Raw genomic sequence first — 23770 nt, 5'->3', positions numbered from 1 at the left:
GAAAACTGGACCGGACCGGCTGGTCGACCCGGTTCTACCGGGAACTTGCGATGCAAACGGTCCGATCCTCTCCCTATAACTGCTAACAGTAAAACCTCTAGAAAACTGTCGAACCGGTCGAGAACTGGTCGGTTGGGCCGGACCGTTAATCGGCCGGTTCAGATAAAACGGCGTCGTTTTTAATTTGAAAAAAAAAAGGAAACGGATCCAGTGATCCACTCGTAAGTCGTGACCCAACCCCCCTCTTCCCCCAATCATTCATTCCTAACCCAACTCCTCAGAGAACAGAGATGAGAGAACTCTGAATCGAAGAAACCCTAGTCGCCTAGCCCTCCATCGTCGTCGCCTAACCCAGGTCATTAGCGCTGCCGCCGTCCCAGGTCCTCAGTACCGTCGCTTCATCCTCTTCCCTGTGTCCGGAACCCAGTAACTCGGCAGGTCCTCTTCGGCTCTTCATCTTCGCTGGCTTCTCGGCACGGACCCAGGTTAGTGGCTTCTCGCCTTCATCTTCACTAAATGTTTGGTCATCTTCTTCAATTTTTTTGTTCTTCTTCTTCACTGAACCCTAGTCTGCTTCTGTCTTAGTTTTAATTGTTTCAAGTTTGGTTCTGAAGGTTGGTTCTTCAATTCTTCTTTTGGTTCTGTCTTGTATTTGCTGGTTGCTAATGGTGGAAATTTTACAAATTTGCAAATTTGTGTGTATGGTTCTGATTGTATGGCTTTGTATGTATGGTTTTGATGGCAGTTGCTGATAGTGTTTTACCAGTTGCTATTCGTGGCATGGAGTAGCTTGCCGTCGGGTCGCCGGTTGCCATCGTCTTGCCTATCGGCTCGTCTCGCCGGTTGCCGTCTGTCGAAGGTTAGTGGCCTCCGCTTCTTCCTTTTAATTTCTGAATGTTCGGTCTTCTTCTTCATGTGAAGTTCTGAAATTACGGGTGGCTGGCTCTGTTAGTTTGATTTAGTGTTTTCTGTTTTGTAATTGCTGGATTTAGTCTGAAGTTTTTGTCAAAAACTTTAATAAGACCATTAACTTGTTTTACTGTTATCACATTCAAGAACTTTAATAAGAGCATTAAGTTCATCAGGTTGTGCTTTCCATCTTGCTAGACTGAAGGAGGAGTTTGTGGTGCTTCATTTCTTGGTTAAGAACTAATCTTGGTGTGCACTGAGCCATTGATTTTGTGTTGTTATGTTGTTGCTGCTATTTTTTATTTTTGTTGCTAATTGTTCTTGATTACTAAATGTGAAATTATTTGATTTGTGTTACTAATTAGAGTTTTTATGAGTATTTATGACCAAACCAAACATAATTGAGCAGTTAAGAAATACTCATCTCATAGGAAAGTCTCATCTTTTGAGATCGAAGATTCTTAATGTGCAGGAGGAATGAATGCTTGACCCCTGACTCTTGATTTTATATCCTATTAGCCTAGACATGCCATGTTGTATCAAGTTTGTAACTAATACACCTTCTAGTTTATATTTATCAACTTGCATTGTCATCTTTTCAATGTGTAGACAAATCAAAATTGATTTTTGATTTCTTTACATCCTAGACAAACAAATGTTATGTTTGCAGTGGAGACTCTCTTTTAAATTCAAATAATAAATTGTTCTTCTCTCGGTTAGTTTTGCTTTGATTTCATTGAATACTTGCATACACTTCAAGCTTTAATATGTTTTGAGCGATAGTATTAATATATTTTGAATTATCTACTTGAAACTTTATTAGGGAGCGTAACAAGTATCCTGGATTTTATGTTTTAGAAGCCAAATGATTGATCCTATTTTAGGTATCTTTCTAAAGATGGTTTACATAGACTCAATTTATGAATTTTCACCATCATCTGAAAACTCATTTGATTGGAAGCTTGGAAAATATTTAATACTATCAATGTATTAACTATTAAACAAACATGTTCTGTAATTTTATATTATAGCAATAAACATGTTCTATAATTTTTATTGTGTTGATGATTTATTGATTATTTTTTATTGTGTTGATGAGACTTATTTTATAATTTATTTATTATTTTATTTTAAAACGGTTTTTTTGGTTGGACTACGGTTGAACTAATTAGACCAATAAACCAATAAACCAGTAAATAAAACGATTCGATAACCGATCCAGTTCTCAGAACCTTGTTTAAAGATAAAAAATTCAAAGTAAGTCACAAAACCCACTTACCTTGCTAACTCATTGTATCCTCTGCAATGTCTCTTAAATTTTTCTTCCAATTTTTTCTCCTATCAAACTTGAACGCCCATTCACTAAAAAGTAGTTTTTAGACAACAATCAAATAGTTACGCACATCATCTATCATGCTAAAACCATTACCATTAGATCAAATAAATCCTTCAATTTCAAGACCGTTTGATGGTGGACATTAATCCTCAAAAGTCGCACTCCTTTATGTAATATAAACGCAGTCATAAAAGCCTAAGTAAAAATATAAATTTGCTCCTTTCTCCGAAAAGTCAGGTTAAGCTTGGGGGATACTAATCACATTCAACCGAGTTATAACATGTAACTTATCTAGGAAAGCTTAACATGCTTCCTAAGACAAACGGGTCAAGCTTGGGGATGTGATTCGTACCTATAATCCAGTTATAGTTGGTATAATTGGCCCACGTGATTAAAACACAGATAAAAAAAGTTATATACACCTAAGCCATAATCTTTCGTCAAAAGAACATCAGTCACTTTAAGCGTAACTCTCATAACCACATTATACCGCGAATCTCGATCAGTGGAAATAGAGGCAAAACGATTAGGTATGATTTTATATAAGGCTACAAGGTAACAAAGTACACTTAAGCTATGGATTTTGAATACTAACTCTATCCTTTACTGGCACACTCCTCTTAAAATATTTCCTAACATAAGTATCGAAGTACCTTTGTAAGTATTCACCCCATTCGGTGTTTCTAGACAACCGACATATATCTCTTCCTCGGTGTATGCAAGAAAGAGAATTGAGTTCATCTGCGATCGAGCTATACCTCGGATTCTTTCTCCACACAGAAATAGTAACAATATTTTCTAAGTGTCGTTAACATCATATAATTACTATAACTATAAATAGCATAAAGTCCACCTTTTTTTATAATTCTATGCATGGATTAATATCCTTCTGAACTTTTTAAATATTATAGTGTCATACAGATTTCTTTAGAATGCGTTTGGAAGGGAGACTAAAACTAAGAGGCAAAGATTGAGGGACAGTGACCGAATTAAATTTCTGTACTGTGTTTGGTATAAAATGTATTGGACTGAATTATATCTCAATATCATGTTTGATTTAAGATAAATAAGAAGATTGAAGGGTAAATTTGGGATTTAAAAAGTTAAACGAGAATATTTCTAAAAAAAATGATATAAAAGTTTCAATCTCCATTACTAAAAATTTTAGTCTCTTGTATCCGTACTAAAATTTTGTATCCCGAGACTCAAACTTTAGTTTTAATCTCTCATCACCAGACATAATACTTAGTCTCAATCTCCTTACCTGATCACCAAACACAATACATAGTCTTAGTCTCCATGCCTCATTTACAATGCTGATCCCATGAAACAAACGCAACCTTAATGACAAATGACTATTCGGACTGTGAATACTAAAATATGCTCATTGTCACTGATAACTTTCACTCTTTTACTACTTACACTTTCAAAAGATAATATTGCCACGGATGTAAACATTCAGAGTAGCATATGTCTCATTTTAAGCAAATATAAAGTATAAAATTACAAAGTTGAACAAACACAACATGGAACCTGTGCAGTTGAATTTTTTAACTGCTCATGATCCTTCTCCTGTGAAATTATTCGGATTCTAAAGTAAACACATGGTAAAACATATTTGAACAAACAAGATTAGCACTAGGTAATGCCATACAAAAATTAATGCAAACTAAGGACACAAATTCTAAATGTTAAGCGATTCCCAATTTTGCAGGCATTCAACATTGTTTTGTCTTCTATATGATTGATAACATCAGTGACCATTGGCAACCGCACCATATTCTGCAGTTTTACTAAATTTCTGTTCGTAGAATCTTCGATACATGGAGTCTACTTCAGTGAGATAGTAAGTTCCAGGAGATAGAAGGCTAATGTCCTTACTTGTTACAAACTCTTTGCCACCATACCTATGCTCCATTAACTTCAAAGTTTCGACAAATTTAGCTGGAGGGAACTGCATAAAAATCAAAACACAAAGGGCACTCTGTTTTCATCATCTTATCAAACACAACAAAAATAAGCTGAGAATAGAGACATTTCAGTCATATCAAATTAAGTATCACTCTTCAAGCCATTTAAAGAGACTTAAAATCTATTAATATATAACGATTGTGTAGTGAATCACTTGAGGCTATTCAAGTCTCATGTGATCTAATGCTTTAAAGGGACTTTACTGGATTGGTAGTTGTATGTTGTTGCACGAATAATGCATAGTTGGAATATAATTAAAAGCCTTTTACACATGACACGCATACATTGTATGAGTGAATAATGCACAATGCTATAAAATTGGTTGACTCGTGCTTTTAGTTAATGTAGAATGCTATAAATTCAGTTCTACAAGCTATTGAAATAGATTTGAAAATGAAAAAAAAAAAAAAACGAAAACTATATATCTATCTGTGTTCACAACACATCAGGCTTTTTAAAATAAAATAAATTTCCTAAAAGTCCCTCTTAGGCCTTAGCTGTGGGCCTGTGGCCAAATAAAGTTGCATTCTAATGTTGCTCCATATATATATATATATATATATATATATATATATGCACAAACATAGCAAATATCTATTAGCACATGCTAGAAATAAGACTTTCAAAATTTACCTCATGCCTTGACTTCAGTTTTGCAGCAATGTCCAACACTTTAGCAATGTTTGACAAGCTAAATGGATGTTGACCTTCATTTATTTGTAAAGAGAACATTGTAGAAGTCAAGCCACTTCCATATGAGAATAATATCACCCTCTTACTGGCCTGAAAATTTTAAATTACAATTTTTACAAAGACCATGAACCTAAGTTGTCATAAAGGTTATATTTGAGTTAAAGTAGTGTTTAGAACATTCACCAGTGTGCTATTTTTGTTGTGAAGAAGCGAAATAAAGGCTGCATAGAGCGATGCAGTGTATGTGTTGCCAATTTGTTTCGGTATCAAAGTGCTTGGTTGCACCTTTTCATCATACAGAGGTTTCGCAACCTGCTGGGATACCTGTAATTTTCATAGGGTTACTTAGAGATCGTATAAATTTATATAAATAAGAAATCGAAATATGACTCTAAAACCTTCTCTAGATCCCGACTTTGATAGCTTTCTTCACTAGATAGTGTTACAAATGGTGCAAGCCTTTCTTTAGCCGTTTCACCCATCAAGCTGAAGTCATGTAAGAATCTTTCAAAGACAAATTCACTAAACACTTGGAATCCAATGCTTTTTAGGTGATGGAAAATGACAAAAACCTGGGATTCTTCAAGATGTCGTTGAATACCAAACGAGCAAAACTTTTCTGTACAAGCTGGAGTATTCATCAAAACAAATAAAAATATTACTTAAAATGAAGATACAATCATGCACAAGATGTAAAATGATAAAATATGTAATATAAAAATTAAGTGTTATTAGATTAAAATATTTGATAATAGATAATTATACCACAGACTACCTTATTATAGGGAGAGTGAAATACAAAATAATCAGCATTAGAAATAGAAAATTGTTTTCCCTCAAGATTCTCGTGTCTGCAAAACAAAAACAATATACCGAGATACTTAGTTACGTTTACAAATCAAACTTCATAAGAATTGTATTAATAGTATAGGCTTACTTTTTGCTGAGCTGATTATAGCAAGAATCAAGAGCCATAAGATAACATGTTTGAGAAAGTTTCCCATCAACTACCTACAACACATGAAATTAAAGAATGGACTGATAGTCAATTGTTATCCTTCACACCATATTCTTAGACCAAAAGCAAGTTGAAGGAAGCCTTTTAAACATAACATAAGTCATAAAAAAGAGAAAAAATGGAATATAGCTTTAAAAACATATGATTCCTAAGCTTACCGGATATTCACTTGCAAGATTAGGCTTGTAAAAATCATACACATGTGACATATGACTTGCCCTCAATTTGCTTTCGAAAGCAATGGGAGCATCAGGACCGATTAGCATGGCAATAGCAGCAGCTCCACCAGTAGGCCGAGCAGGTCCTTCAGCATAGACCTGATTAAGTAACACATCTATTATAGAATATACATTTTTAGACTAAATGTAAAACTAATTAAAAATATACAAGTTCATAATTGCAGTTTCCCTGACTTGAGCTTTGAAAAACGACTAACAAAACATGTTTATGATTACTAATAATAGTCAAAGGGTATTGGAAAGGATCTTACAGCACTGTCGGTGCAAACGACCAATCCATAGCGTCCATCCCATGAGCTGCTCTCCACCCAGTTGACACAATTGAACAAAGCAGCAGTTCCTCCATAGCAAGCATTAGTTGAATCAACACCCTCAATATCAGTGTTTCCATGTTTCTGCTTGTTACAACCCAAGAGGAAAAAGTAATTTATGTCAGAAAGCTCCATAAATTAATGATTTGATCAAGAAAATCATGGCATAACAAAAACAACCCATTTTTTTTCTAATAATAAAATGTCTGATAATTGAGATATTAGAATATTTTTGTTCAAGATGAAAGGATTCGATAGAATTACAAATCATGTTAGTTGTGCTCTCTTTGTTCAATATATATACCCAAGATTAAGTGACCTCAAGAGCTTCAATACAACCTTAAAATACTTGAAACGTTTTAAGGCTGAATAATTCCATAGAGATAATTAGGTACTTAAAATCACTTTATTTTCTAAACTACCATAATATGGTGAGTCAATAGCAAATCTTTCCATGTAATTCAACACTAAAAGGATACCTCAAAGATCTGCATGAGGAATGTCTTGATGGATTTGCTTTTGTCTATCACAGTTTCACTACCAACTTCCAAACGACCAATGCTTTTAGGATCGATTTGATACTTCTCAAGAAGAGAAGAAACTACCGTCAAACTGAAGAAACAAGAGTTCAAGAGATGATACAAGGAAAGATGCACAGCATTCAATTTACAGTGAACTTGAAATATAATACAGAGTAATATGTAATCAATAGTCTTGGATTATTGTTGCACAATATTACCCACATATATAAAACCCTCAAACAGATACCAATCAAATAAAAAAATCCAAAGTAGAAACCTCATTGAAATGACATCTTCTACTTCAGTACAAAAAACCATGCAATCTTGCCCAAGTCCAATAGTATATTTCCCTTTGCTTGCACCATCATGTTCCTCCAGTGCTTCCTGCACGTGAACAAATTCAAAGCATTATTTTCAAAATATATATATATATATATATATCAGAGGGTAAAATACGTTGCTTAAGGATTCATCGAAGACACACAAGAATATCCCTCTTTCCGTCTTTTCTTGGTAATAATGGAGCAAATGTACAAAGCCATGATTTTTGTTTTATAAAAAGGGGATCTCATGATTTTAAGCACACAATAAAATTAAACTTGTTTCAAAACTTGCAGGCTTATAATAATAACTCATTTGTTTATGTATTGAGCTAAAATATCTTGAAGCACCGTAGTTAGTTCCCGAACGACCAATCACACAAAACAAGAAAACGGAAACAAATAACAGAAAATTCAGCATTTAAAAAAAGCAGCTCGTTATTATGACTTGTTAGTGCAGCAGTGTGGGATGATTCCTCGGGTTTTGCAAACACAAAAAATAACAAAAAGTCAAATTAAAAAAAAAAACAAATATTGTAAGTCAATAAAATAAAATAAAACAAAAAGGGAGTAGATGGAATGAAGAAGAAGCGGTGTGACCTGTTGAACACAGGTGGGAGGAAAGTAAATGTCAACGGCAAGGATTCCCACATTCTTTGCCATATCTCTGTCTCTGCGAATTCCAAAAGAAGAGAGAGAGAGAGAGAGAGAGAGCTTTTAGTTACATGCAAGTATTGTCGTTCGTGTGTGTGTTTATATAGGGAGCGATGGAATGGGAAGTAAGTAGCGCGATCTTGTTTTGTTTTGCTTTTACCAAACCAAAGGTTCTGACTTCTGAGAGGTCCTCCCTCTTTCTTACGTCCAAATACGAAAGAAAAAGAATCCGCACACACAGTCCGCCCGAGTCCTGGGTGTTTGAGATTTGCCTTTGCCCCCCAAAATTCAACAGCTGGCTATTTTTCACCACCCTTCTCTATTCTCACTTCTCGCCTCTGTTTTCTGCTGTAATTACCAGCACTGCCATATCAAAGCACCGGCTGGCGCCTGGCGGCTATGTGATTCTTCCATGTTCCTAGATAGAGGACATGACTAAGACTAAGACGGTTAATGCTAATTCTATTTCACTTTGTTTTTTTTTTTTTTTTTTTTGTGACAATTCTATTTGACTTTCGAATGTTAGATTTAATTTCATTTAACTTATATTCTTTCTATAGTCCAATTTTATATATGTATAATGAAATTGATGTATTGATAATTATATTATTTATAATTTTAACATGAATTTGATTATAATTTATTATTTTTAATTTTAAATTATTAATTTTGCATTTTTTTATCTAATTATCATATTTATGAAATATAAAATAATTAAATATTATGTTTGATTATAAAAATGGTTGCTGATAGAATAAAGTAGAATCAAGTAGAAAATTTTAAAATGCAAGTAACATTAGAGTTGAAAGATTTTTAACTTACAAAAAAATAAAATAAAATTTTAAAATGTTTTAAATTTATGCATAATGTTAAAGGAATAAAATCTAAGTCTTATTCTATTCTATTTATTATCAACCTTAATATTCACACACCTAAAATGATTATTATTATTATTATATTCTTTTTATTTAAATTTTGAATAATCTTTCTAGTTAGTTATAATAAAATTCGTTGTTGCGAAGTAAATAAATACAAATTAATAAGTATTTTACAAAATTAAAATTATATTAGATAGATGTGCAATAATACAATTTTTGGTATTAACTCATTAATAATTTTTAATATTCAGCGGATTAATTCAATAAATGATATATATTATATATCTGTATACTAAGTTCATTAGATTTTCTTAAATATACAATGATAAAATATTGGATAAATCTTTTTGTTTATTTTAAAAAAACATTTATAATTAGTATTCATTTTTCATTTAGATTTATTTAAGAAGCATGTTTGTTAAAATATAGAAAATGGAAATTTATTGACAAAATTAAAATCTAAAATTTCAATTACATTAAATTAAAATCTAACATTTCAGTGACATTAAAGGTATTCATTAACAAAATCCTAGTTATTTTATTATTTATTATTTCAAATATGTTCTAAAGGAATTCTCTCTATGTCACTTTGAATTTTTTAATACATTAATGATTTAATGTATATTGGCATAAATTGTATCTAAATACATTCAGTTTTAAATGTATTTAAATTTTCAAGTGACATATATTATAAAATATATTAATTATTATCTATAAAATTAGTTGGAATATCTTTATTTTGGGACGATCCGATATTTAATTAATAGTATAATTTTGCATATTATATATTGTAAAGTAACGCAATCTTAAAAGTAAAGATAAAGCCAAATAATATTTTTATAATATATGTACCCAAAAAAAAGGTAATGCTTTTATCCTTTTGATAAATCAAAACAGCAGTCATATTAAACAAATCTCTCGCTGTGTTTGGAGAAAGGCAATATAACCATCTTGCCCCCCACGGAGGTACTAAATATCATAGTTTTTGTTTTTATTTTGCTGTTTTTAATATTTTTTTGTTTTTAAAATTTTATAAATAAAAAAATAAAACAGATAAAATAAAAACAAACTTTTATTATTTAGACTTTGCTAGATAGATAATAACTTTTGTGAACAATAGACTCTAAAATTGGCCCAATAAAAGAAAAACACAATACACCTCCAAATTACTCACCTAAATCTTAACATTAAAATAGCCATCCGCACACTTAGTGAATTGAGCATCCGATATATTTATTGTTTACATTATTTAATATTTTTATTATCTACCTATACTTTTTCTTATTATTTTTACAATCTTTTTTACCTTCACAAAGTTTATACCAAAAAAATAGATTCCATGTTAAAATTATGGACAGTTGCATAACTAATTTTCGTCCAAAAATTAATCAACTACTGAATATTACTATTGTGGTCAAAGAAGGTACCATCTCCAAAGGAGCATCTTGCTGTATTATTTACCGTTGGCAATTTCATTTCTCAACCTTTGAAATAAATAATTTATTAGGATTGTATTTAGTCTACAGTGGAGTGGCTCAATAGGATTTTGAGTGCTTTGCTAGCATTTGAGTTGAGGCGTGAGTGTCAAGTTGAATCCTGATTTTACGATTAATTTAGAGACCTAATATCCACCGTCTGCAACAACCATAATGGGAGATAGGGGCAAAAGTCATGAGTGAGGAGAAAAGGGAGAGACTGCCAAAGGAAGGAGTGGTTTTCTTTGATAATTCAAATGTAAGGGGAGGACTGGAAGAATGTGGAAGAAGTCTAGTCGGAAGATTACTAACTGACAAAAATTTCAGTATTGAAATAATTGAACCTGTGATGACTACTATTTGAAGACAACCTGATGGCCCGAGAATTATAGAACATGATGACAATATCTTCCAATTCTTTTTCGAAAAGGAATAGGATATGGTCCAGATCGAAAACAAAGTTCTTTGATTAATCAAAAATTTTATTTTAAACATTAGGAGATGGAGATTGAGAGGGAAGACTTCTCTAATGTTCAATTTGGATACAATTATGAAGTATGCCAGAGTATTGTAAGAAATTGGGGAGGAAAATTGGTGAATCCTTGGGACAGGTAATGAAGGTTGATTTATTTATGATGAAAGGCCAAGAGGGTCAGATTATTAAAGTCATAATTAACTTAGATGTCACCAAATTACTGAAACAGTTGATCAATATAGCAGGTTTTGATAGGAGAATTTTAGAGGTAAGACTAAAATAAGAGCGCATTGGCTATTTTTATACAAAGTGTGATCATCTGGGTCATGAGAGGAGAAACTTAATAAAACTATGAAAGAATAAGAAAAAAAATGAAAAATATTATATTTTATATTTTTTGATTGATTGTTAATTGATTAAATTGTAAATTATAAAGGTAAAATTAAATATATAAAGAGCATATTAAAGTCATAATTAACTTAGATGTCACCAAATTATTAAAACACTTGATCAATATAGCAGGTTTTGATAGGAGAATTCTAGAGGTAAGACTAAAATAAGAGCGCATTGGCTATTTTTATACAAAGTGTGATCATCTGGGTCATGAGAGGAGAAACTTAATAAAACTATGAAAGAATAAGAAAAAAAATGAAAACTATTGTACTTTATATTTTTTGATTGATTGTTAATTGATTAAATTGTAAATTATAAAGGTAAAATTAAATATATAAAGAGCATTATCTACAAAAGATAAAAGTAAAGATAAGAAAAAAAGGTAACCTAAAGATAAGATAAGATGATAAATGCTAAAATTATAACTGAATTTATATATTCTGTTTGACTGAATTTGTGGGTCGTGAGAAAGCAAAAAATGTAAACCATATAACTTGAGTAGTTTGCAGCATTGATTCGGTCGGGGAGATGTAAATCCGGGTGGCATAGTCATATAAACATCCTCAGAAAGATCTCCATGTAAGAAAGCATTATTGACATCTAATTGATGTATGGGCCAATACTTCATAGAGGCCAATGCCAAAATTAATCTGATGATGGCAGGCTTGACAACAAGAGAAGGTTTCCAAAAAATCAACACCTTCAACCTGAGTGAACATTTTAGCCATAAGGCGTGCTTTATATCGATCAAGTGAATCACCAGGCTTGCGTTTGATGCGATAAACCCATTTACACCAACCGGCTTAACGCTTGCAGGGCAATCAACAAGACGCCAAGTTTTGTTCAACTCAAGAGCATCCAGCTCATCTTTCATAGCACTACACCAATTAGAGTGCTGATTGGCGTTCTTAAAAGACTTTGACTCAATATCAGAATGTAGAGATAAAAAAAAACTTATAATGAGAAAATGAGAGAGAAGAAAAAGACATAACTGAAAATAGAGGATAATGACATTTTGAGGGAGAGAGATTTGTGTAGGTGAGAGAAGAATTACACAAGTAATCAAAGAGATATCCTGGAGGTCAGTGAGGTCGGTCGGAATGACGAGGACATGGTTGCTCAGGTGACTAGGAAGATGACGTGAAATGAAAAGGTGATGGTTGGCTAGTGTCTATTGCAAAAAGAGGGGAGGTTGTACGGCTTGAAATAGATTCGGGGGTCATGGGTTCAAGTTGGTTAGGACACGGCAATGAGGAAGAAAGAGAGATTGTTGGAGAAAAGAAAAAATTGGATGGAAGTGGGTCAATGGGTATGGGTGAGGGTCCAACTGAAAAACTAACTGAATCTTATTTTTGAGAATGCGTGTTTGGCAATGTTGGGATGAGTGTATGGAATTGGACATTTTTGGTGACGAAGGACAAGATCATTTCATAAAAAATTATATTTCTAGAAATTTCAATTCTTTTATCTTCTAAAACATAAACAATATATCCTTTAAAACTGGTGGACGAAATTGTGATCCTCAAAGTTGGTCTTTTTGTACTTGTATGAAATTTATTTAATGGCTCTATCAAAAATACCCCAAAGAGATCATGGTGTGATGAATTGGGATCTTAATAATCCCTGGTGTGATCATAACTCCGTTCAACTTAACCAGCAAGTATCCTGGGTCATCCAAGTAATACCTTACGTGAGTAAGGGTCGATCCCACAGAGATTGTTGGTATGAAGCAAGCTATGGTCACCTTGTAAATCTCAGTTAGGAAGATTAAATGGTTATGGATTTCGAAAATTAATAATAAACAGAAAATAAAATAAGATAGAAATACTTATGTAAATCAATAGTGGGAATTTCAGATAGGCGTATGGAGCTGCTGTGCTCCTCTTGAATCTCTACTTTCTTATTACATTCATCCAATCATTCTTACTCCTTTTCATGGCAAGCTGTATGTAGGGCATCACTGTCATCAATGGCTACTTTTCATCCTCTCGGGAAAATGGTCCTATGCGCTGTCACTGCATGGCTAATCGTCTGGAGGCATCACCCTTGACAATGGCTACATCCCATCCTCTCAGTGAAAATGGTCCAAATGCTCTGTCATAGCACGGCTAATCATCTGTCGGTTCTCAATCAGGTTAGAATAGAATCCATTGATTCTTTTGCGTCTGTCACTAACGCCCAGCCTTCAGGAGTTTGAAGCTCGTCACAGTCATTCAATACCGGAATCTTACTCGGAATACCACAGAAAAGGTTAGACTTTCCAGATTCCCGGAATCCTACTCGGAATACCATAGACAAGGTTAGACTTTCCGGATTCCCATGAATGCCGCCATCTATCTAGCTTATACCATGAAAATTCTGTTGGGGAATCTAAGAGATATGCGCCCGGCCTAAGGTAGAATGGAAGTGGTTGTCAGTCACGCGCGTTCATAGGTGAGAATGATGATGAGTGTCACGAATCATCACATTCATCAAGTTGAAGTGCAACGTATATCTTGGAATAAGAATAAAAGAGAATTGAATAGAAGATAATAGTAATTGTATTGAAACTTGAGGTACAGCAGAGCTCCACACCCTTAATCTATGGTGTGTAGAAACTCCACCGTTGAAAATACATAAGTGAAAGGTTCAGGCATGGCCGAATGGCCAGCCCCCTAAAACGTGATCAATAGCCTCCTAAGATAAAGAATAAAACAAAACTGAGACCAAAGATGAAACGTGGTCAAAAGACGACTAATACAATAGTTAAATGTCCTATATCTACTAGACTAGCTACTAGGGTTTACATGAGTAAGTAATTGATGCATAAATTCACTTCCGGGGCCCACTTGGTGTATGTTTGGGCTGAACTTGATCTATCCACGAGCTGAGGCTTTTATTGGAGTTGAACGCCGAGTTATAGCGTGTTTCTGGCGTTCAACTCCGGGTTATGACGTGTTTCTGGCGTTTAACTCCAGACAGCAGCATGTACTTGGCGTTGAGCACCACTTTACGTCGTCAATTCCCGAATAAAGTATGGATTATTATATATTGCTGGAAAGCTCTGGATGTCTACTTTCCAACGCCGTTGAGAGCGCGCCATTTGGAGTTTTGTAGCTCCAGAAAATCGATTTCGAGTGCAGGGAGGTCAGATTCCAATAGCATCAGCAGTCCTTTTGTTAGCCTTTTTCAGAGTTTTGCTCAAGTCCCTCAATTTCAGCTAGAATTTACCTGAAATCACAGAAAAACACACAAACTCATAGTAAAGTCCAGAAATGTGAATTTAACATAAAAACTAATGAAAACATCCCTAAAAGTAGCTTGAACTTACTAAAAACTACCTAAAAACAATGCCAAAAAGCGTATAAATTATCCGCTCATCACAACACCAAACTTAAATTGTTGCTTGTCCCCAAGCAACTAAAATCAATTAGGATAAAAAGAAGAGAATATACTATAAATTCCAAAATATCAATGAATATTAATTATAATTAGATGAGCGGGACTTGTAGCTTTTTGCTTCTGAACAGTTTTGGCATCTCACTTTTTCCTTTGAAGTTTAGAATGATTGGCTTCTCTAGGAACTTAGAATTTCGGATAGTGTTATTGATTCTCCTAGTTAAATATGTTGATTCTTGAACACAGCTACTTATGATCTTGGCCGTGGCCCTAAGCACTTTGTTTTCCAGTATTACCACCGGATACATAAATGCCACAGACACATGACTGGGTGAACCTTTTCAGATTGCGACTCAGCTTTGCTAGAGTCCCCAGTTAGAGGTGTCCAGAGCTCTTAAGCACACTCTTTTTGCTTTGGATCACGACTTTAACCACTCAGTCTCAAGCTTTTCACTTGGACCTTCATGACACAAGCACATGGTTAGGGACAGCTTGATTTAGCCGCTTAGGCCTGGATTTTATTTCCTTGAGCCCTCCTATCCATTGATGCTCAAAGCCTTGGATCATTTTTTTTTACCCTTGCCTTTTGGTTTTAAGGGCTATTGGCTTTTTCTGCTTGCTTTTTCTTTTTCTATTATTTTTTTCGCCAATTATTATTTTTTTCGCAAGCTTTTTGCTTTTTCACTGCTTTTTCTTGCTTCAAGAATCAATTTCATGATTTTTCAGATCATCAATAACATTTTTCTTTGTTCATCATTCTTTCAAGAGCCAACAGTTTTAACATTCATAAACAACAAGATCAAAAATATGCACTGTTCAAGCATTCATTCAGAAAACAAAAAGTATTGTCACCACATCAATATAATTAAACTAAATTCAAGGATAAATTCGAAATTCATGTACTTCTTGTTCTTTTGAATTAAAACATTTTTCATTTAAGAGAGGTGAAGGATTAATGGAATTTATTCATAGCTTTAAGACATAGTTACTAACTACTAATGATCATGAAGTAGAGACACAAAACACAGATAAACACAACATAAAAACCGAAAAGCAGAAAGAAATAAGAACAAGGAATGAATCCACCTTAGTGGCGTCTTCTTCTTGAAGGTCCAACAATGTCCTTAAGCTCTTCTATGTCCCTTCCTTGCCTTTGTTGCTCCTCCCTCATTGCTCTTTGATCTTCTCTTATTTCATGGAGAATGATGGAGTGCTCATGATGTTCCACCCTTAATTGTTCCACATTATGGCTCAAATCTTCTAAGGAAGTATTGAGTTGTTCCCAATAGTTGTTGGGAGGAAAGTGCATCCCTTGAGGCATCTCAGGGATTTCTTGATGATGAGCTTCCTCATGCATCTCTTGAGATCCGTGGAGGGTCTCTCTTGCTTGCTCCATCCTCTTCTTGGTGATGGGCTTATCCTCTTCAATGGGGATGTCTCCTTCTATGATAACTCCAGCTGAGTAACATAGATGGCAAATAAGGTGAGGAAAAGCTAGCCTTGCCATGGTAGAGGGCTTTTCGGCTATTTTGTAGAATTCATTGGAGATGACTTCATGAACTTCTACTTCCTCTCCAATCATGATGCTATGAATCATGATGGCCCGATCCACAGTAACTTCAGATCAGTTGCTAGTGGGAATGATGGAGCGTTGAATGAACTCCAGCCATCCTCTAGCCACAGGCTTGAGGTCCAGTCTTCTTAGTTGAACTGGCTTGCCTTTAGAGTCTCTTTTCCATTGAGCTCCTTCCACACATATGTCCATTAGGACTTGGTTCAACCTTTGATTAAAGTTGACCCTTCTAGTGTAGGGGCGTTCATCTCCTTGCATCATGGGCAAGTGAAACGCCAACCTCACATTTTCTGGACTAAAATCTAAGTATTTCCCCCGAACCATTGTGAGATAATTCTTTTGATTCGGGTTCATACTTTGATCATGGTTCCTAGTGATCCATGCATTGGCATAGAACTCTTGAACCATTAAGATTCCGACTTGTTGCATGGCGTTGGTTAAGACTTGCCAACCTCTTCTTTGGATCTCATGTCGGATCTCCGGATACTCATTTTTCTTGAGGTTGAAAGGGACCTCAGGGATCACCTTCTTCTTTTCCACAACATCATAGAAGTGGTCTTGATGGCTTTTGGAGATGAATCTTTCCATCTCCCATGACTCGGAGGTGGAAGCTTTTGTCTTCCCTTTTCCTTTTCTAGAGGATTCTCCGACTTTAGGTGCCATTGATGGTAATGGAAAAACAAAAAAGCTTATGCTTTTACCACACCAAACTTAAAATATTGCTCGCCCTCGATCAAGAGAAGAAAGAAGAGAAGAAGAAGAAGAAGAAAATATTGAGGAGAAGGTGGAGTGTGGGTTTCGGCCAAGGTATAGAAGAGGGGGTTGTATTGTGTGAAAAGGAAGTGGAATGGAGGGGTTTATATAGGAAAATGGGAGAGGGTAGGTTCGGCCATTTAGGGTGGGTTTGGGTGGGAAAGTGTTTTTGAATTTTGAAGGTAGGTGGGGTTTTTGGGGAAGAGTGGATGGATGTGAGTGGTGAAGGGGGTAATTGGGAAGAGAGATTGAAGTTGATGGAAAGTGTGACATGGGGAAGAGTGAAATAGGATTAGGAGGTAAGGTGGGAATATGTTAGGTGGGGATCCTGTGGGGTCCACAGATCCTGAGGTGATCCTGTGGGGTCCACAAATCCTGAGGTGTCAAGGAATTACATCCCTGCACCAAATAGGCATGTAAAATGCTTTTGCATACCATTCTGGCGTTTAAATGCCGAGGTGATGCACGTTCTGGGCGTTCAACGCCCATGTAAAGCATGTTCTGGGCGTTCAACGCCCATATGTAGCATGTTTCTGGCGTTCAACGCCAGCTTCATGCTTGTTACTGGCGTTCAGCGCCAGCTTCCTCAAGGCACATTCCTGGCGTTCAAACGCCAGAATGTTGCTTGTTTCTGGCGTTCAGCGCCAGATTCATGCTCTGTTCTGGCGTTGAACGCCAGCCAGATGCTCCTTACTGGCGTTGAACGCCATTCTGTCCTTCTTCCAGGGTGCGAATTTTTTTCTGCTGTTTTTGATTCTATTTTTAATTTTTATGATTTTTTCGTGACTCCTCATGATCATGTACCTAATAAAACACAAAATAACAATAAAATAAAATAAAATAAAAATTAGATAAATAAAATTGGGTTGCCTCCCAACAAGCGCTTCTTTAATGTCAATAGCTTGACATTGTGCTCTCATGGAGCCACAAAGGTGATCAGGTCAATGTTGTATAGTCCCAACACCAAACTTAGAGTTTGGATATGGGGTCTTAACACCAAACTTAGTGTTTGACTGTGGCCTCCCAACACCAAACTTAGAGTTTGACTGTGGGGGCTCTTCTTGACTCTGAACTGAGAGAAGCTCTTCATGCTTACTCTCCTTTATCACAGAGGGATGGCCATGTGCCTTAAACACAAGGTAGTCCCCATTCAATTGAAGGACTAATTCACCTATGTTGACATCTATCACAGCTCCTGCTGTGGCTAGGAAAGGTCTTCCAAGGATGATACACTCATCCTCTTCCTTCCTAGTGTCTAAGATTATGAAATCAGCAGAAATGTAAAGGCCTTCAACCTTTACTAACACGTCCTCTACTATTCCATAAGCTTGTCTCAATGACTTGTCTGCCAATTGTAATGAGAACAAGGCAGGTTGTACCTCAATGATTCCCAGCTTCTCCATTACAGAGAGTGGCATAAGATTTATCCCTGACCCCAGATCACATAGAGCTTTTTCAAAGGTCAATGTGCCTATGGTACAAGGTATTATGAATTTGCCAGGATCTTGTTTCTTTTGAGGTAAAATTTGCTGAATCCAGGTATCTAGTTCACTAATGAGCAAGGGAGGTTCACTTTCCCAAGTCTCATTACCAAACAACTTGGCATTTAGCTTCATGATAGCTCCTAAATATTGAGCAACTTGCTCTCTAGTCACATCTTCATCCTCTTCAGAGGAAGAATAGTCTTCAGAGTTCATGAATGGCAGAAGGAGATTTAATGGAATCTTTATGGTCACTATTTGAGCCTCAGATTCCTTTGGATCCTTAATAGGAAACTCCCTCTTGCTTGAGAGACGTCCCAGGAGGTCCTCCTCACTAGGATTTTCGTCCTCCTCCTCCCTTGTGCATTCGGCCATATTGATTAAATCAATGGCCTTGCACTCTCCTTTTGGATTCTCTTCTGTATTGCTTGGGAGAATACTGGGAGGATTTTCAATGACTTTCTTACTCAGCTGGCCCACTTGTGCCTCCAAATTTCTGATGGAGGATCTTGTTTCACTCATGAAACTGAAAGTGGCCTTTGACAGATCAGAGACTAAATTGGATAAATTAGAAGTGTTTTGTTCAGAATTCTCTATCTGTTGCTGTGAAGATGATGGAAAAGGCTTGCTATTGCTCAGCCTTTTGCGTCCACCATTGTTAAAGCCTTGTTGAGGCTTTTGTTGATCCTTCCATGAGAAATTTGGATGATTTCTCCATGATGAATTATAGGTGTTTCCATAAGGTTCACCCATATAATTTACCTCTGCCATTGCAGGGTTCTCAGGATCATAAGCTTCTTCAGAAGCTGCCTCTTTAGTACTGTTGGATGCATTTTGCCATCCATTCAGACTTTGAGAAATCATGTTGACCTGTTGAGTCAACACTTTGTTCTGAGCCAATATGGCATTCAGAGTATCAATTTCAAGAACTCCCTTCCTCTGAGGCGTCCCATTATTTACGGAATTCCTCTCAGAAGTGTACATGAATTGGTTATTTGCAACCATGTCAATAAGCTCTTGAGCTTCTGCAGGTGTTTTCTTTAGGTGAATGGATCCACCTGCAGAATGGCAATAAGCTCTTGAATCTCTACTTTCTTATTACATTCATCAAATCCTTCTTACTCCTTTCCATGGCAAGCTGTATGTAGGGCATCACCGTCATCAATGGCTACTTTTCATCCTCTCGGGAAAATGGTCTTATGCGCTGTCACTGCATGGCTAATCGTCTGGAGGCATCACCCTTGACAATGGCTACATCCCATCCTCTCAGTGAAAATGGTCCAAATGCTTTGTCACAGCACGGCTAATCATCTGTCGGTTCTCAATCAGGTTGGAATAGAATCCATTGATCCTTTTGCGTCTGTCACTAACGCCCAGCCTTCAGGAGTTTGAAGCTCGTCACAGTCATTCAATACCGGAATCTTACTCGGAATACTACAGACAAGGTTAGACTTTCCAGATTCCCAGAATCCTACTCGGAATACCACAGACAAGGTTAGACTTTCCGGATTCCCATGAATGCCGCCATCTATCTAGCTTATACCACGAAGATTCTGTTGGAGAATCTAAGAGATATGCGCCCGGCCTAAGGTAGAACGGAAGTGGTTGTCAGTCACGCGCGTTCATAGGTGAGAATGATGATGAGTGTCACGGATCATCACATTCATCAAGTTGAAGTGCAACGTATATCTTGGAATAAGAATAAAAGAGAATTGAATAGAAGATAATAGTAATTGTATTGAAACTTGAGGTACAGCAGAGCTCCACACCCTTAATCTATGGTGTGTAAAAACGCCACCGTTGAAAATACATAAGTGAAAGGTTCAGGCATGGCCGAATGGCCAGCCCCCTAAAACGTGATAAATAGCCTCCTAAGATAAAGAATAAAACAAAACTGAGACCAAAGATGAAACATGGTCAAAAGACGACTAATACAATAGTTAAATGTCCTATATATACTAGACTAGCTACTAGGGTTTACATGAGTAAGTAATTGATGCATAAATTCACTTCCGGGGCCCACTTGGTGTATGTTTGGGCTGAGCTTTATCTATCCACGAGATGAGGCTTTTATTGGAGTTGAACGCCGAGTTATAGCGTGTTTCTGGCGTTCAACTCCGGGTTATGACGTATTTCTGGCGTTTAACTCCAGACAGCAGCATGTACTTGGCGTTGAGCGCCACTTTACGTCGTCAATTCCCGAATAAAGTATGGACTATTATATATTGCTGGAAAGCTCTGGATGTCTAATTTCTAACTCCATTGAGAGCGCGCCATTTGGAGTTCTGTAGCTCCAGAAAATCTATTTCGAGTGCAGGGAGGTCAGATTCCAACAGCATCAGCAGTCCTTTTGTCAGCCTTTTTCAGAGTTTTGCTCAAGTCCCTCAATTTCAGCCAGAATTTACCTGAAATCACAGAAAAACACACAAACTCATAGTAAAGTCCAGAAATGTGAATTTAACATAAAAACTAATGAAAACATCCCTAAAAGTAGCTTGAACTTACTAAAAACTACCTAAAAACAATGCCAAAAAGCGTATAAATTATCCGCTCTTCAAAAACCATGTTAAAAACCAATAAACACAGCCTTTTTAGCTCTCGGATCAAATTTTGAGATGTTTGCCATTAGGGTAGAAACAAAACATAAACATCCAAAAACTTTAAGGTCATGATAATTTGGTGGATGATTAAATAAAATCTCAAAAGATGTTTTAAAATTAAATGCGGATGATGGAATTCTATTAAGTAAATAAACAGCATGTTTAACAGCATAAGACAAAAAAGATGATGGTAAATTAGATTGAAACATAAGAGCACGAGCTATATTCAAAATATGTTGATACTTGCGTTCTACTTTTTCATTTTGTTGAGGAGTTTCAACACAACTACGTTGATAAATAATACCTTTTGAAACATAAAAATCATTTAAAATGAATTCTGGTCCATTATCGGAATGAATAGCTTTGACTTTAGAATTAAATTGTGTTTCAACTAAAGTAATAAAAATTTTTACATGATTTTGCACTTCTCCTGATACATGCTCGGAAAGACAACAGGGGCATTCTAAGACAAAAGGGCAGAATGGGAATTTCATACTTCCAGAGGGCCCCATCACTAGAGCACGTGCAAAGAAGCTCAAGCAGAGTTTTGGAAACATGGCAGCGCTTGTGCATATGGAGTTACATCAAGTTTTAACCAAGGAAGAATGGGCAAGGCCCATTGGGCTAAGTCAGGACAGCAAGAAGCCCAATAATGCTTTCCAAATTCAGTGGGAGGCATAATTTATTTTTAAATTTCGAAATTCTAGACTTTTGTTTTAGTTTGTTATGTGGTCAAAAGTTTGTTAGAAGACTTATTTTAAATCTGCTATGCTTAGTAGTATTTTCAGGGATTTTAAATTTAAATCAAATCTGATCTAATCCAATAAGATCAAATCTGATTTAAACACCTTTGGTGAGATAATTTACATAATCCAGTTGCTTTTAAGCCCTTTTTATTTTGTGAGAAGTGAGGTGAGTGATTTGCTTCACTTGTTGCATGAGGAAGATTGGAGGATCCAACACTAAGGTGATTTGCGCGATGGTTTCTTTCAGTTTTTGCCCCTCTGATCTAGGTTGTCAATGACAAGTTCTTTGAAGGTCTAGTAGGGAATTCTTTCCGGTGACCTAGGTTGCTAAGAACAGGTATCTTAGAGGTCTAGTAGGAAAAATTCATTTATCTATTCTTTTTAAATTCCTTATCATCTCCTTTTGATTTTAATAAAATAACCTATGTAAAGCGACTAAAATCATCAATAATAGTAAAAATATATTTATGATTATGAATAGAATTTTGTCGAAATGGACCCCAAATATCAAAATGTAATAAATCAAAATTTTCATTTGCTTTGTTAAAACTTTGAAAAAATGAAAGTTTCTTTTGCTTAGAAAGATGACATACTGATGAGCGGATAATTTATACGCTTTTTGGTATTGTTTTTAGTATATTTTTAGTATGTTTTAGTTAGTTTTTATTATGTTTTTATTAGTTTTTAATTAAAAATCACATTTCTGGACTTTACTATGAGTTTGTGTGTTTTTCTATGATTTTAGGTATTTTCTGGCTGAAATTGAGGGACCTGAGCAAAAATCTGATTCAGAGACTAAAAAAGGACTGCAGATGCTGTTGGATTCTGACCTCCCTGAACTCGAAGTGGATTTTCTAGAGCTACAAAAGCCCAATTGGCGCGCTCTCAATTGCGTTGGAAATTAGACATCCTGGGCTTTCCAGCAATATATAATAGTCTATACTTTGTCCAAGATTTTATGGCCCAAACTGGCGTTCCAAATCAGCTTCAGAATTCCCAGCGTTTAACACAGGAACTGGCACAAAAGTTGGAGTTAAACGCCCAAACTGGCACAAGAGCTGGCGTTTAACTCCAAGAAAAGTCTCTACACATGAAAGCTTTAATGCTCAGCCCAAGCACACACCAAGTGGACCCCGGAAGTGGATTTTTACGTCATTTACTCATTCTTGTAAACCCTAGGTCACTAGTTCACTATAAATAGGACATTTTGCTATTGTATCTTGACCTCATGACATAATACACGTTTCATATTGTATCTTCTATGGCATGAGTCTCTAAACCCCATGGTTGGGGGTGAGGAGCTCTGCTGTGTCTTGATGGATTAATGCAATTACTACTATTTTTCATTCAATCACGCCTGCTTCTACTCTAAGATATCACTTGTTCCTAAACTTGATGAATGTGATGATCCGTGACACTCATCATCATTCTCACCTATGAACGTGTGCCTGACAACCACCTTCGTTCTACCTTAGATTGAGTGGATATCTCTTGGATTCCTTAATCAGAATCTTCGTGGTATAAGCTAGAATCATTTGGCGGCCATTCTTGAGAATCCGGAAGGTCTAAACCTTGTCTGTGGTATTCTAAGTAGGATTCAGGGATTGAATGACTGTGATGAGCTTCAACTCGCGATTGTGGGGAGTTAGTGACAGACGCAAAAGAATCACTGAATTCTATTCTGACATGATCGAGAACCGACAGATGAATAGTCGTGCTGTGACAGAGCGCGTTGAACATTTTCACTGAGAGGATGGGAGGTAGCCATTGACAACGGTGATACCCAACATACAGCTTGCCATGGAAGTAGCATTGCATGCATGAAGAAGAAGATAGTAGGAAAGTAGAGATTCAGAAGATATAGCATATCCAAGACCTCAACCTGTTCTCCATTACTGCAAAACAAGTATTTATTTCAGGTTCTTTTACTTTTTACAATTAAATCTGAGAATTATTGATATCCTGACTAAGAGTTACAAGATAACCATAGATTGCTTCAAGCCGACAATCTCCGTGGGATCGACCCTTACTCACGTAAGGTATTAC

At 35.8% G+C, this 23770-nt stretch overlaps 1 protein-coding gene and 1 long non-coding RNA gene across 3 annotated transcripts; one reads left to right on the top strand and one right to left on the bottom strand.

Annotated features, from left to right (window-relative positions):
• The first annotated feature begins 205 nt into the window (after positions 1-205).
• On the top strand, positions 206-1959 carry LOC112789791 (uncharacterized). Of its 2 annotated transcripts, none has more exons than XR_011863072.1 (3): positions 206-485; positions 746-859; positions 1086-1959. It is a non-coding gene; the product is annotated as an uncharacterized lncRNA (long non-coding RNA). The 2 variants fall into 2 exon arrangements; XR_011863069.1 differs by having other exon boundaries at positions 210-485; positions 1733-1959.
• A 1695-nt stretch (positions 1960-3654) lies between these two features.
• On the bottom strand, positions 3655-8415 carry LOC112803982 (hydroxymethylglutaryl-CoA synthase). Its single transcript, XM_025847427.3, has 13 exons — positions 8133-8415; positions 7919-7991; positions 7276-7382; positions 6957-7089; positions 6418-6561; positions 6086-6244; positions 5847-5920; positions 5685-5760; positions 5482-5537; positions 5308-5395; positions 5093-5233; positions 4850-4999; positions 3655-4199 (listed from the first exon to the last, which is right to left on the bottom strand). The coding sequence occupies exons 2-13, from the start codon at positions 7979-7981 to the stop codon at positions 3999-4001; spliced, it is 1392 nt and encodes a 463-aa protein (XP_025703212.1). The 5' UTR covers positions 7982-7991; positions 8133-8415; the 3' UTR covers positions 3655-3998.
• Positions 8416-23770: the final 15355 nt, after the last annotated feature.

Source organism: Arachis hypogaea, chromosome 1 (assembly GCF_003086295.3).
Source record: "Arachis hypogaea cultivar Tifrunner chromosome 1, arahy.Tifrunner.gnm2.J5K5, whole genome shotgun sequence".
NCBI lineage: Eukaryota > Viridiplantae > Streptophyta > Magnoliopsida > Fabales > Fabaceae > Arachis > Arachis hypogaea.
This window is presented reverse-complemented; position numbering and strand designations above follow the sequence as displayed.

Coding starts and splice junctions, on each gene's coding strand:
- LOC112803982 (XM_025847427.3), bottom strand. CDS start 7,981: ATGGCAAAGAATGTGGGAATCCTTGCCGTTGACATTTACTTTCCTCCC. Junction 5,921..6,085: donor ATCTTGCAAGTGAATATCCG/GTAAGCTTAGGA, acceptor CATGTGTTGTAG/GTAGTTGATGGGAAACTTTC. Junction 5,000..5,092: donor ACAACAAAAATAGCACACTG/GTGAATGTTCTA, acceptor TAAAATTTTCAG/GCCAGTAAGAGGGTGATATT.